The sequence below is a fragment of the Pteropus vampyrus genome, unplaced genomic scaffold (assembly GCF_000151845.1).
Source record: "Pteropus vampyrus isolate Shadow unplaced genomic scaffold, Pvam_2.0 Scaffold340, whole genome shotgun sequence".
Classification (NCBI taxonomy): domain Eukaryota; kingdom Metazoa; phylum Chordata; class Mammalia; order Chiroptera; family Pteropodidae; genus Pteropus; species Pteropus vampyrus.
This window is the reverse complement of record NW_011889121.1, coordinates 1,637,588-1,651,203: the sequence shown is the minus strand read 5'-3', so window position 1 is coordinate 1,651,203 and position 13,616 is coordinate 1,637,588. Positions and strand designations below refer to the sequence as shown.

Here is a 13,616-nt window from a genome sequence, read left to right as displayed (position 1 = left end):
TGTAAAATGGAGAGATCATAACCAAAACAGCTTTTGTTAAGGAAAAAAATGCTGTCATTTTTTCTTGAGGAGTGTTTGAGTCAAGCTAAGAAAGTAAGAAAGTCCTGTGACAAGGACAATGAGCCCAAGACACTTAAATTCATTATGTTAATGCCCCATAGTCTGTGTTCATTTCAAATACTCATATTTAGAAGTGAAATATGTAATTGTTCCATTTTCCATAGATTGTCATTCTTCCTTCTGGGTGGTAAACATTGTTTCATTTTGTTTTCAGCCAAAAGAAAAAGGATCTACAAGAGTTCACGCCCTGAACAATGTCAACAAGGCGCTGAGGTTCTTGCAGAAAAATAATGTAAGTGGAGACCTGGGCAGAGCCTGAGTACCATGAGACAGCAGGCTTAACTTCTGAGTGAGGGCTTTGGCCCCAAATGTAGAGAAAGCATCTCGAGCTCTCTTACAAATCAAAGCAGGTATTATTAAGAGCACATGTTCTCGTTCATGTGCATCTGCTTGTGGCTAATATGATTCAGGAAGTAAATGCAGGCAGTGGCAGAGGGACAGGGAAAGGCGTGACTCAGACTTGATGGGCAGCTCCATGTTGTTTTCTGATTTTACTCAATGCAGTTATGTTTGGTGGACAAATTAAGTCCTGTGGTGAACTCAGATCCTTTTAGCAGTGTTCTGTGCAACAAATGGCTTTTAGTAGGCTGAATATTATTTTTTTATGTATAAAGTGTGTTCAAACATAATGATGATAAAGTTTGTTCGAATTCAGCCAACATTTATTAGACACCACATCCCAGTGTGAAAGTTACACAGAAAAATCACTATTTGAACTCACAGTAAGAAATGCAAATTTCTTTTCTATTCTCATGTTTGATTTAGTTTAGATGAAAATGTATGTGTGGTATCACAAACAAAACAAAACAAAACAAAACAAACAAAAAAAAACCAATCATACTTAAATGAGTGTCTAGATTAAAGGAAGTCTTATCTCCTCAGAGTGACTTTGAGATTCCTCCCCTCTCTCATGGCTCTGGAGGCAATCCTTCTTTCTTATTAACTTCCTACTAAGAGAGGAGAGGAGGTATCTGAAAAATTTGAAGGAAAGGGCTTGCGGAAATGACCAACTCAGCCAGTTAAAGCCTATTTCTAACTGCCCTCTCTCCCCTTTCCAAGACTCTCCAGCTGACATGTTTTCTCAAGGACTCTCCAGCTCACGTCTGTTGATTCATGGCTTGCCAACCAACTAATATCCTTCCTTATCTCTGTAGTTGTGTAGGACTAACAAGACTGTATAAAACTGCTTGTTATGTTATAATCGAGGCTCAGCCTTTGGATAGGAATTTGCTGAGCAGGTGCTGGCATTAATAAGTGTTGCTTCCTACTTATAGCCTCAATGTCCCATCTCTCTGTTTGAGAATCCTATAACAGTGCTGATAACGCCAAGGTCGCAAGACAAACAACCTGTAAGACCAGTGGTCTGGAAATTCCTCCCTGCCTTACAGCCCCCTACCTGAAGCTCCCCCTTCCATCCTGAGTCGTGAGGCACACGTGAAATCTCAGACAAAGGAGAAATCTCAGTGTCCCTTTGCATGGACACTGCAAGGGTATATAAGCTGTGAGAAATCTAACCAAGGGGAGATGGTGCTTTGAGTCTGTTGAATGTCCCATGCTCTCTGCCAGCAGTAAATTCTCCTTCCTCTAACAAAGTTGCCTGAGCATCCAAATTCCTCCGTCGGGTGTCGCTTCCTGCAACACTACAATCTTTCTAATCGACCAGTACATTTACCAGGCACTTTCAGTAGCTTCCTAATTACACCTCTTTTTTAAAAATAAATTCAAATAAATTGATTGTATACTCTTAAAATAACCATAAGCAGTGATAGATAAATAATGATGTATATTCTCCAAATGTTGCTCAGCTCATCTGGTATAGAGATGATGTCACGTGGGAAATGAAGGTGAAGGCTGTGCAGTATTTGGTTGATTTTCTGAATTTAGGATTGTCATATTTAACCTATGAAAATTACTTTACAGAAATATAGACTTTTATTATTTTTCGAGGTGATTATTTTCAAATTTTCTGCAGGCAGAATAAAATGGTCTATAGAATGTTTGCCTCATTATTAGTCTGATAGAACCTTTTAAAAGATCAATTTCATGTAAATTAAGAAAACTGTTTAAAAATATTGGGAATTTGTACAAAGAAAATGTCTTTTTAGATATCATTTGCCCATATTCCATTACAAAATATATAATCAAGGAAAATGGCAGAAAATTAAAAGAATTATTAAATTCAATCTATTTGATACTTGATCTCTTTCCACCAAAAGAAGGTCACATTAAAAGATAGGCTCTTGGATCTCCTATAAAATAATGGATTAATGTAGCCATAGATTTTGTTAGATAAGAGCTTTGTTTTTTTCACATACTGATTATTGATTATGAATTTGCGGGTTTTCTATATATGTTAATATAATTTAACAGTTTTCAGTATAGAGCCAAAAGAAATCCTGGCAACAGAGAAACCAATAAAAAATTTCTGAGACTTTGGGATAACCAAATATTTTTTTAGATGTGAAACCAAAGGAATGATCCAAAAAGGAAAAAGTTAACTCGAACTTCATCAAAATTATGAGTCGTTCCTATGTTCTGGATGTTAATCCTTTGTTTTATGTATTGCAATATATTTTCTGTCTCTGCTGATTACAATTTTACTCACTGGTGTCTTTTGATAAAGGGAAGTTCTTCATTTTGATGTAAATTCATCTTTATGAATGTTTGCTTTATAATTTTGTATCCTGTTTAAGAAATATTTGCCTACCCAAAGTCATTATGGTATTATATTTTGTTGTCATCTAACTAAGCTTTATTGTTTTACCATTTGAATTTGATCTATATTTCACCTGGAATTGATTATTGAATTTGGTGTGAAGAATGGCTTAAGGTTCCTTTTTTCATTTGGAATCTAATCGACACAACACCATTTATTAAAAACAATGTTGGTTACCTATTGTTCTCCAATTCCAGTTGTGTCATGAATATTTGTCAATATATACATGGCTCTATTTCTGGATTTCAATTCACTTCCATTGTTTTCTTTTTGTCTATATATGCACGAATATCATGCCATGTGATTACTGCAGTTTTGTAATATGTCTTGGTATCTGGTACACTTTTTTCTTGTTCAGTATTTTTTTGGTTATATTGAACCTTTGTATTTCTACATTTATTTTACATTCACCTTTTTAATTCCACCTAAATTTTGTTTGGAATATGGTCAACATTGAGTTAAATCTATAGATCAATTTTGGAAGAATTAATGCCTTTACATTACTAAATATTCCAAGTTTCTCCTATGGTTTTCTCACATATATATATATATTTAATTTTAGGTTTTATAAAATGAGAATATAAAAATGGGCAAAAACTTGAACAGGAACTTCACAAAAGAGGATATGCAAAAGTTCCAGAATAATATTAAAAAGCTTTCACCTTCAGAAGTAATTGGGGAAATTTAAATTAAAACTACAGAGATACCAATACGAACTCATAAAAATGGCTGAAATTAGAAAGACCAATAATGCCAAGGATGAAGATATGGGATAACTTGAACTCTCACAACTAACTGTTGGAAAAGTAATTCAGACAACCATTTAAAATAGTTTGGCATTATATACTAAATGTGCAAATGCATAATTCTTATAACCCAACAATTTCATAACTAACAAATATATTTCCATGTTTGCCTAAAAGATATATATGAGAATGTTCATAACAGCTTAATATGTAACAGCCTAAACTGGAAATGACTGTGGTATATTCGCATGGTAGGATATTAATAAAGCAATAAACAAATGATAGCTACACATAATACATGAGATGGATTAATCTCCAGAAAGAGATTTGAGCAAAGGAAGTGAGACACAGAAGTATACTACTATGATTTCTTTTAATTGAATTTCAAAACGGGATAAATAGTTCCATGAGTTTAAAAATCAGAAGGGTAGTTACATTTTGGAAAGAAGTGAAGCAGTAAGATACATGAGTGAATCTTCTGAAATGTTGAAAATATTCCATGTTTTGACCTGGTGATTGTTATACAGTATATTTACTTTGGGAAAGTTTATCAAGCTGCACACTCAAGTACACTTTTCTGTATATAATACTTCAATTAAAAAAAATATTTTAAAAAAGAGGAACCTATGAAGGTAAAGCAAACCTGACCTTACACCAAACAATGACCAATATATCAATCTGACCATAGACCACCCCCCGTATTTTCTCATGAAGTTATTTAATGAAATGTGATAAGCAAATACATAAAATTAGAATATGACTAATGCAGTTTATGGATATTTTCTTAGAAGGTCATATTTCTTACAGAAAATAGAAAATCTTGAGAACTTTCCATCGCTTTAGCAGGCAAATACCCCAAAATGATGCTTTAAATTTGAGAAGGAGCCCTTTAAGAGCAGATTTCCACAGTGCTCCCATTTGAGCCAGGACCTTAATGTGGAATGGCATGAAACTGAGTTGTCTGTGTTAAAGGACAGAATCTCAAGTAAAACATTGTGACGTGGAAGCCAAAACCCAGAGCAAAATAACCTTTACGTGAATTAGCCCGAGGCCGAAAGACACAGAATACAAATGTTCAAAAGTACATTTATCATCATTTTATTCTTTTCCATTATTTTGTAATAAAATAAAAGTACAAATGAAATGGAAAATATTCCAAGGGACATGCTTATTAGTCTCTGATTATTACCAGAAGGAATAAACATGCAATTAAATCAAAGAGAATGTTCAAGAGCAGAATTTTTTTTTTTTCCTAATGATAGGCTTGGGTGTTCTATATCAGATGAATAAATGAGCTTGGGGCAGGATATAAATAAATCAGCATGTTAAAAAAATAGTAGATAAGACTATTTCAAATTTCCTTTTAAAAATCACAAATTCTCAAATTAGAATGAACTATAGGTGGTGTTGATTGGAGATTTTGCGTAATCATACCTTGAAGAGAATAATGTTAGTGTATATACATTCAGCACATTATTGAGCATCTATTGTGTGTCAGATTATATTCTAGGCAATAGAAACACTGCAGTAAGGATCAGAACAAACACAATCCTTATTGGAGTTTACAGTCACATACCAGGGGTCATTAAACATATATGATGTATCTAGTAATAGCTAAGTGAATGAAGAAGAGAGAGACAGAGTAGGAGGTATGGGAATACATCTTGGTTAAATTGTCACATGGGTAGAGACTAGAAGGAAGTGAGAGAGTGAGCTTTGGGACTATCTATAGAAAAATGGTACAGGCAGAAAGATAGAAAGAACCTGAAAAGAAGAAGAAGAAGAAAAAAAAAACATTTGGAAATAGGACTCAGTCGGTGGATAAGACTGAGTGTGGAAAAAAACATAGTAGAGAATGGGATCACAGAGATAGTAAGGTGGGGATGGGGAACAGGAAATATGGAGAGCTGTGGTTAGGGTTTGAACTTAGTCCTGAGTGAGACAACAATGACTAAAAGGTAAAAGAGTTATTATAAGTTAAATTGGTAATAAAATAAATTCATTTAAAATTAGAGAAATATTAATAGGAAAGAAAAACAAAATAACTTAAAAATCATACCATTTTATACGATAAAATTATAATCAATAATTAAAGCTTAAAACAATTTACTGCATAATAGAAATACTACTAAAACCACAAAGAAAAATAGATGGGAATATATTTTTATTCAGTGCCTTTAATTCACCATTGTCATATTATAACACATTTAGCAGCAAAAAAAAAAAAATGACAATGAGAATAGCATAAATAAACTATAGATTTAATAGTGATTTTCTACTTCTTGACATTGCAAAGTATGCATGATTCTATAAAATATGTGTGCATGATGTATAAACCTCCTCCCTCCATAAAGTTGGATTTGCAAGAAAATCGTTTGTAATTTAATTTAAATGAACCAAATTCAAATCTGAGCTCTCAAACAGGCATTCAGAAAATTCTAACTTTGTCATTAGTAGGAATGTTTTTCCCAATCCCTAGGGAGTGGGGAAGAAATCAGTAATTAGACCTATGTGATGCATTTCAGGCAGGGAAAAGGGCATTCACCTTTAGTCCATTGAAGTATCCGCTGATATAGTCACTATCCAAGCCCAAGTCATCTTCTGAAGCCAAATGTATTATTAACAGTCCTGGTATGAAACAGATAGCTTATGCAATGACAAAGTTGAAGAGACTACATGAAGGGATACAAAAGTTTGGGCAGAACTGAAGGAACTAAATGAATGGTGAAGCACTGAGGGTCTAGTATGAGTTAATAGCTTTTATTACTGCAAAACCTAAAGAGACAAGGGGAGAGAGAACTGATATCTCAAACTGATAAAAGCTCTACTCTTATGAGAGGGGCCACTAAATAGCAATTGTAACTATAGGTATCTAAAAAATGCAGTTGCTCTCAAATCATGGACTGATGTGGGAGTTGGGAGAAGATCGATACTGTAGTCTCTCTATCTAATCATCTATTGTTCAGCCAATGCTACTCATTGGATAAACCCAACTAGAAACCAGAGGGTAAGAGATCCCAGGTGATGGACTCATCTCATACCAGATGGGTCATGTCATATAAAGAAGGCATGAAGAACTTGGGAGAGGGAGCAAACAAAATAACTAGCATTTCAGATTTCTCTATTTATTGTCTGGTCAAATGGGGACTTGGAAATCTCTACACTGAGAGCCCTAATGTTGGCTAGGGCCCAACTTCACTGGATATACCAGGAAGCCATTCACTTTTGAGACCATACCACCTCTTCTATCTGCTGACAGAGAGTGGAGGTGCTTTCTGGCCAATTTTGGAACCAGAAGACGTCACGTTCCTTTCCATGTTTCTGGGGAGCACCAGAGCCAGAAAAAGAAGACAGACTAAGAGAGTAATTTCTAATTTTTGCCCTGCTACACAAATTTACTAAAAGCAGAGGAGAAGATAAGTATATAAAAAATGATCATGCCATATGTACAAATAAAAATGGATAATATATTAGGATTCAGCAAAAAAGTCATTAAATACATAAAAAAAGAACTTTTAAAGTGCATACGCTTTGATAATAATATAACAATAGAAACTAATAATACTTTAAAAAATTCTATTTGATTAATTTAGAATGTGTTGTATAAGAAATCAAGTGCATAAATCTACATTTTAGGAAAAAGCATTTCATGAGAAAACCCATGAGAAATGGCCCAGGTTTTCCCTAGAGATTTAATTTTTGTCTTTGCTTTCATCTTCATTAAAAAAAAAAAAAAGATAAATTAATTCAAGCTTTCAACCGTATTACGAAAAGAAAAAAAATGCTTTAAGGAAAGTAGGAAATAAAATATAAATGAAGAAATAAATAAATTAGAATGAAGAAACATTAGATAAATTCAAAAGCTAGTTATTCATTATAAAATAGACTAATCTCATAAATTTAATCAGGAAAAAGAGGAAAAAAGCAAATATATTCAATTTAAACATAGAAAGAAAATATTGAACAAGCAGAAGAGATAGAAACCAAAAATGGAATCTACACTAAACTACATTAAATAAAATCAATTAAATTGTATTACATTCTGTTTAAATTAACCAGTTATAAGAATTAACACAATGAAATATAGAGTATGGTAACCATTAACCAAGACAACTTAAGAAATCATAAAATATAAGAAAACAAACTTTCCATAAAAGCTGAGTCCAATGGAAACAGTGGTAAATTCATTCAAATTTTTAAGAAATTAATCATTGCTAATAGAATACCACAAGGAACCTCTCAATTCTATAAATCCATCCAAAAACCTAATTTAAAATCACTCAAAAAAAAAAAAATAGCTCTCCCTGTTGTTAAAAGGGTCTTAGAAGCTTCCTTTTGAAAGGATACTTTGTGGTAGTTTCAAAACCTTCTTAGGTCAAGTTCATTTTGTCTTCTCTTTCCTTCCTGGGCTCTCTTCCACCTTAGCCTATTCCAGCAGAACCGCCATAAATGACTAGTTGCCACATATTCCCTTGTTCTAAACTAGCAACTCAATTTGACTCTGCCTCAGTTTCCTATCCTTTCTCTGTTCTGACATCTAATTTCCTTTCCTTACTCAGATGCCACTCATAGCTTAGCTCTGTAGAGCTTAGACACCACATTATGTTCTGATTTTCATTCTCTGTAGTGGCTGTTTTAGCATGAAGTTATCCCTGCTATCAATAATTTATTTTCGAAAACCACTTATTGAGAAGAAAGTACTTTTAAGTGCAGCGATACCTTTATTACAATATTTGCTGAGAGCAAAGCTCATCTGTAATAAAGTTGGCTATGATTTCAAAAAGCAAACAAAAGAGAGTATAAAATTCTGTGACACACAGGGTATGACTCTACCAGGTAGTTATACTTGTCTACACACCAGGTCATGGTAAAACATATTGATGGGAATGGGGAGAATGTTCCCCCTTTATCCTTCTTTAGTTCTTACGGCTCGACTAATAAAATTATAAACTTGACACAAGACTGGATTAACGGGAGAAAAAATAATTTAATATGTGTGCATGGGAGAATCATAATATGATGCTGAGATCATAAAATGAGGATCAAAAAAATGATAGAACCAGGCACCTTTCAACTTTTTATGCTTTTTAGACCAAAAATAGAATAAATTTGTGAGAAATTGACAGGATAAAGCAAATTAGCGCTCATTAGAAAGGAATCTGAGACAGGTTTGGGTATTCGTTAGTAGGAATCTAAACAAAGTTTGGGTTTGGGTCATAAGTTACAAAGCTTGTTTCTACAAACTTCCCACTCTGGATTCTTTTAACAATTGTGATAAGATGTCTTCGGCCCTCAGAAGCAGGGAGGGCACCTGTCATATGGGAGATTTATCACCTGCTTTTCGGAGGACAGAGAGGTCAGGGTTTTCTTCTTGCATGGGCAGTTTCTTAAGTAACTTTTTGAATTTCTTATTTTTCATTTTATTTTTTATTGAATTTATTGGGGCGACATTGGTTAATAAAATCATAGGTTTTAAGTGTATAATTCAATAATATGTCATATGTATATTGCATTGTTAACTTAAAATAATTAATAAGCCATGATGAGATATTGGGGTGGCCTGCCGTGGGCCCCTACAGTATTCACAACTTCCATTTATTTGCGACTGATTGAAGTTGACAGAGCAAATCTTAAGGAATATGGAGACATCTCTCATATTGCCATTCTATCATTTCTTACTCTTCTCTACTTTTGTTTTTGAGAAGTCTCCTTCATCAGGCATTCTGAATTCAGTTCTACATCTTTAACCCCATCTTCTTGCAAATGAAAAGATATTTTAATGGGTCATTTAAAATTGTTTATTGATAGATTTTCCCCACTTAGGTAATAACTAAATTTCAGTCAATGAGTGTTCTCTACCAGAGATTCTAATTTGCTAACCTTACTCAAATGCCACTCATAGCTTAGCTCTGTATTTTTAATTATTTTATGTCTAGTTGAATAATGATTGAGTTTTTTCACTGGTAAAGGAATTTAACCATTAAAAATCTGGTAGAGAGATTTAACTGTGGGGTTTTAAATTGCCCTCCAGATGCATTGTTATCTGTCTTCCATTTATTGGCTGATCCCAGTTTCTTTTCTCTTCTTCCACCCCAAGATTTCCATGGTTATATATTATGAATATCAATGCCTTTTTAAAATTAAATTTATTGGGGTGACATTAATAATAGTTAATAATAACATTATATAAGTTTCAGGTGTACATCTTTATATTCTGTTGTGTGCCTACCATGTGAACTCAATGCCTTTTTGAAGGCATAGAATGCATGTCACCATTATTTTAAAGATTCTTACAAAAAATGTGTTGAAATACATCCTGGGCATATACCAGGACTTTACTGATTTAATATGATTTAATATTAGCTGACACAGTTGTAGATCTCATAATTATGTTCATTTTACCACTCATCAATTGTCTATGACAAAGTGACACATTTTTACCAAGTAATTTCAATGTATAATGTGAGATTGTGCCAAGCAAATAAGATCATTGTTATACATTATTAAACCACAAATCTAAAGTGAGTATTTAAAAAGCCTAGGGTGAAAATTCAAATGTCAGCTATGTTCAAATATTCACTTAATCACATCATTGAAAATTGTCACTGAATTAGATTGAATGGTTGTCAAATGTCACTGATCTGAAGAATGACATAGTGTTCACTCTTCCTGGCATATGATCTTAGATAAAGAGAATTCTAAAGTGTTCTTTAAACCTAGTATTTTATGAGTCCTTTAAGTATTCAGAAACTTAAATAGCCATATAATATATGTTTTGGAGTATGTTAGAACATGGTATATCTGAGTATAAACTGCTTCCATTTATTACTCTTAAAATCCAGTGTTCAGATATAATTTCCAAAACTTTAAGTTAATGTATGTTAGACAGTATTATTTCTCACATTAAATTTTCAGTCCACGCAATGGGCCTGTAATATGTCTGTACGTTATATATACTAATTCCAAGGATCCAGAAGTATATCCTTTTAACCGTGTCACTCACTAACCGCAGGATATTTGTCAAATGATTCCATGACTTTGATTCCACTTCGTCATCTGTGAAATGTACTAGTAGAAATGGCTGTACTTATTTCAAAATATTCTTGTATGGAATATAAAAATATCCATAAGCATATCTGTAAACTTTAAATTCATGTGAAAATATCACATCTAAAATGAAGCTAGTTCTCATTTTAAATAATTTATAAGGTGAATTGTTTATCCTCCTCCCCACCCCTGCCCAGTGCATTTCTAGCATCAAGGGAAAAATAATATGTTTTTTCTTGCATATTCAACTTAAAATCGAGATAGCCATTAACCTATGATTTGTGCACATGGACATCTTTGGGGTTAATAATAACATGGCTATAAATTGTATTCTAATTCAACATTTTTTATTATAATGAATGTTATTCATGTACCTTAAAATTTTTTGTTGTTGCTATTGCCAAGTTATTTGTTTTTTCTTTAAATCAGTATAGCTGGCTCAAGAAATCTGCAGCTATTATATAAGTTTTTGTCATTACGGTGGCATTCTATATTGCCAGTTGTAAGATATTTATAAAAATTGTATTTATAAAAAATCAAGTTAAGTAATATATTATATTGAAAGTGTATACATCATTTATCTTATACTAGATTGTGAAATTATTATTGAAGACAGTGTTCGTTTTCTTAAATGATTCCTTCTAGTATATGATATTCCATCTAAGAAATTTTGCTTAGTTTAATTATAAGAGCTACTTTGCCAAGAAGTTTAGTTCTGCATTTTATGTTCAATAAGACTACTTGCATTAAAACTTTTATTTTGATATATCTGTTTTAATTTTCTTTCCTCTTTTAATGTTTATATTTTCTTAACCTTATGGATTTTTTAAATTAACTGCTTCAAATCTTTATTGTCAAAGAGGCAGTGCATAAGCAAGTAAAAACACAGCTCCATTAAAAAGAATTACCTTGCGATATATGATTATGATTATAAACATTTAAAATATAGACAAATTTTAACTTATATCACTAGTCTAAGCAATTGGATAAAACAGTCCATTTTTAGTCTATCTCTGTCCTCAACATTTGATATGTGACATATGGCAGATGGTCAAAATTACTTAATGAGGACGTGATTCTATAGTGTAGCAGTTAGCACGTCTGCTTTACATGCAAAAGGTCCTGGGTTTGTGCCCCAGTGGAGCCACGGTCCATGGTCTATGGCTATGCCACCTTGAACAAGCTCAATATCTAATCTCGGAAGCCAAGCAGGGTCGGGCCTGGTTAGTACTTGGATGGGAGACCACCTAGGAAGACCAGGTGCTGTAAACATAAATAATAATAAATAATAAAATATTTAATGAATGACTAAATATGTAAAGCTTAATCTTTGAAGGTAGGGATACTATTTTCATAGTGAGTACCCAGAACTAAGTCTTTTGATGTATTCTAGGTCAAAATGTGCTTTTAAAGGGTATTTCTCAATGTAAATTTCTATATTTGTATAAAATAAAAAATAATCTTTGGAACATGGAGCTCTGAGAACACCTGCCAGTGAAGAGCCAAGTCCACAATGGCCAATGCAGCTCACCCTTTATTTGTATATATTGAACTACTTATCATTTAGTAATATAAGATTCAGTACATGCATCACTCACTGGAAAAAAAAATAGATATGATTTAAGCCCAACAGTGTTAAAATTTTATATAAATCTTAAACACAGTATAAAAACACATGCCATAGGGCAGTGAAACTACTTTGCTTTTCCTGCATTTCTGATCTTTTTAATGTATTATATTTGGAAGGATTATATAAATACTTGAGTTTCTCTTCAATATGGAGAAGTCTCTTTAGATTGACTACATGATGACAGATGTTTTATAAAAGGCACTTACATTTAAAAAGCAAATCCTATTTGTCTAGAACGTTGGAAGGGAGTTCTCAGTTACAAACCATTTATGAGAAAGAAATGTATGGGTATGAAAGAACCAAATTAATAGAAGATAGAAATATGTACATGGGGTCTAAGTATCAGGAGTGATTTTCATGTAATAAATTCCAATGCATGGTATTTCCGTTAGTTATTGTCTAAGATTCTGCTTAAGGAAATCCACCCAAACTTTTAAGGAATTTTTATGGTTACTCTCATAATCTTGTCTGTCATTTGATGTGAAGTTATTTTATAAGATTTAACTTGCAACATTTTTTGTTTATTTAAACTCACACACCAAGACTGATAAGTAAAAAGCTGGCTTACTATTATCTTTACCCCTCCCCTAATTTAAAGAATGCTTGGATTATATTCTTCATATTAAGGAACAAAAGTGAATCCTCCTTAGGATAAATCTTTAAATCTGACATGATATGAAAGAACCATATTCTTTGAAAAAAATGTGAGGAACCTTCTATCTCTAACTTAATATTAGTTTGGCTAAATGATATAGGACGTGTTTTTATTAGTTCATGTAGCTGTGGAATGTCCTCAGTGGCTGTCTAAAAAGGCAAGAAGTGGCAAATATCATTTATTGGAAAGATGATGGTTCCCTACTGAATGAGATATAACTTTCTACAACATCCAAGTTAGAACTGCAAATGCTTAAATGATTTACAAAGCAAAACTGGAAAAGTTTCTCCATCTCCCTGACACCACCAAAAATTTAAAAAGCATGAAATAATTTGTCAGAGCTTTATTCCCAGAACTTTGTCAGAGACATCACAAGAATATCACTCCTTGGCTTTTATTTATCTTTTTTCTTCTCTTTCCTTCTGCTCTGCTCTAAGAACTTTCAATTTCATTATTTGACTGGTTATTGCAATTATTTTTATGTCAAATATTCCTCATTCTAAAGTTAGTGTGTACCATTTTATGTTCGATGAACTCATTTCTTCTTTCTGTGAAGCTAATTAAAATAATATAAACTTGTCTAGGTCAGTAATCTTTCACTAAACCATCATATTTGAGGTTACTTTAAATGTTATGGTTTTCTTAAGTATTCTTGAATCTTAAATATATCAATCATATATATGTATATCAATTTTATATGTA

At 32.7% G+C, this 13,616-nt stretch overlaps 1 protein-coding gene and 1 pseudogene across 2 annotated transcripts in view; both read left to right on the top strand.

Annotated features, from left to right (window-relative positions):
* Positions 1-13,616, top strand: part of DMD (dystrophin) — a 2,089,898-nt gene that overhangs the window by 466,627 nt on the left and 1,609,655 nt on the right. For both annotated transcript variants that reach the window (XM_011378471.2, XM_011378473.2), the window contains exon 4: positions 275-352. In XM_011378471.2, the coding sequence (XP_011376773.1) occupies positions 275-352 (78 nt within the window). The remainder of the gene's footprint in view (positions 1-274; positions 353-13,616) is intronic.
* Positions 11,786-11,901, top strand: LOC111730929 (annotated as a pseudogene).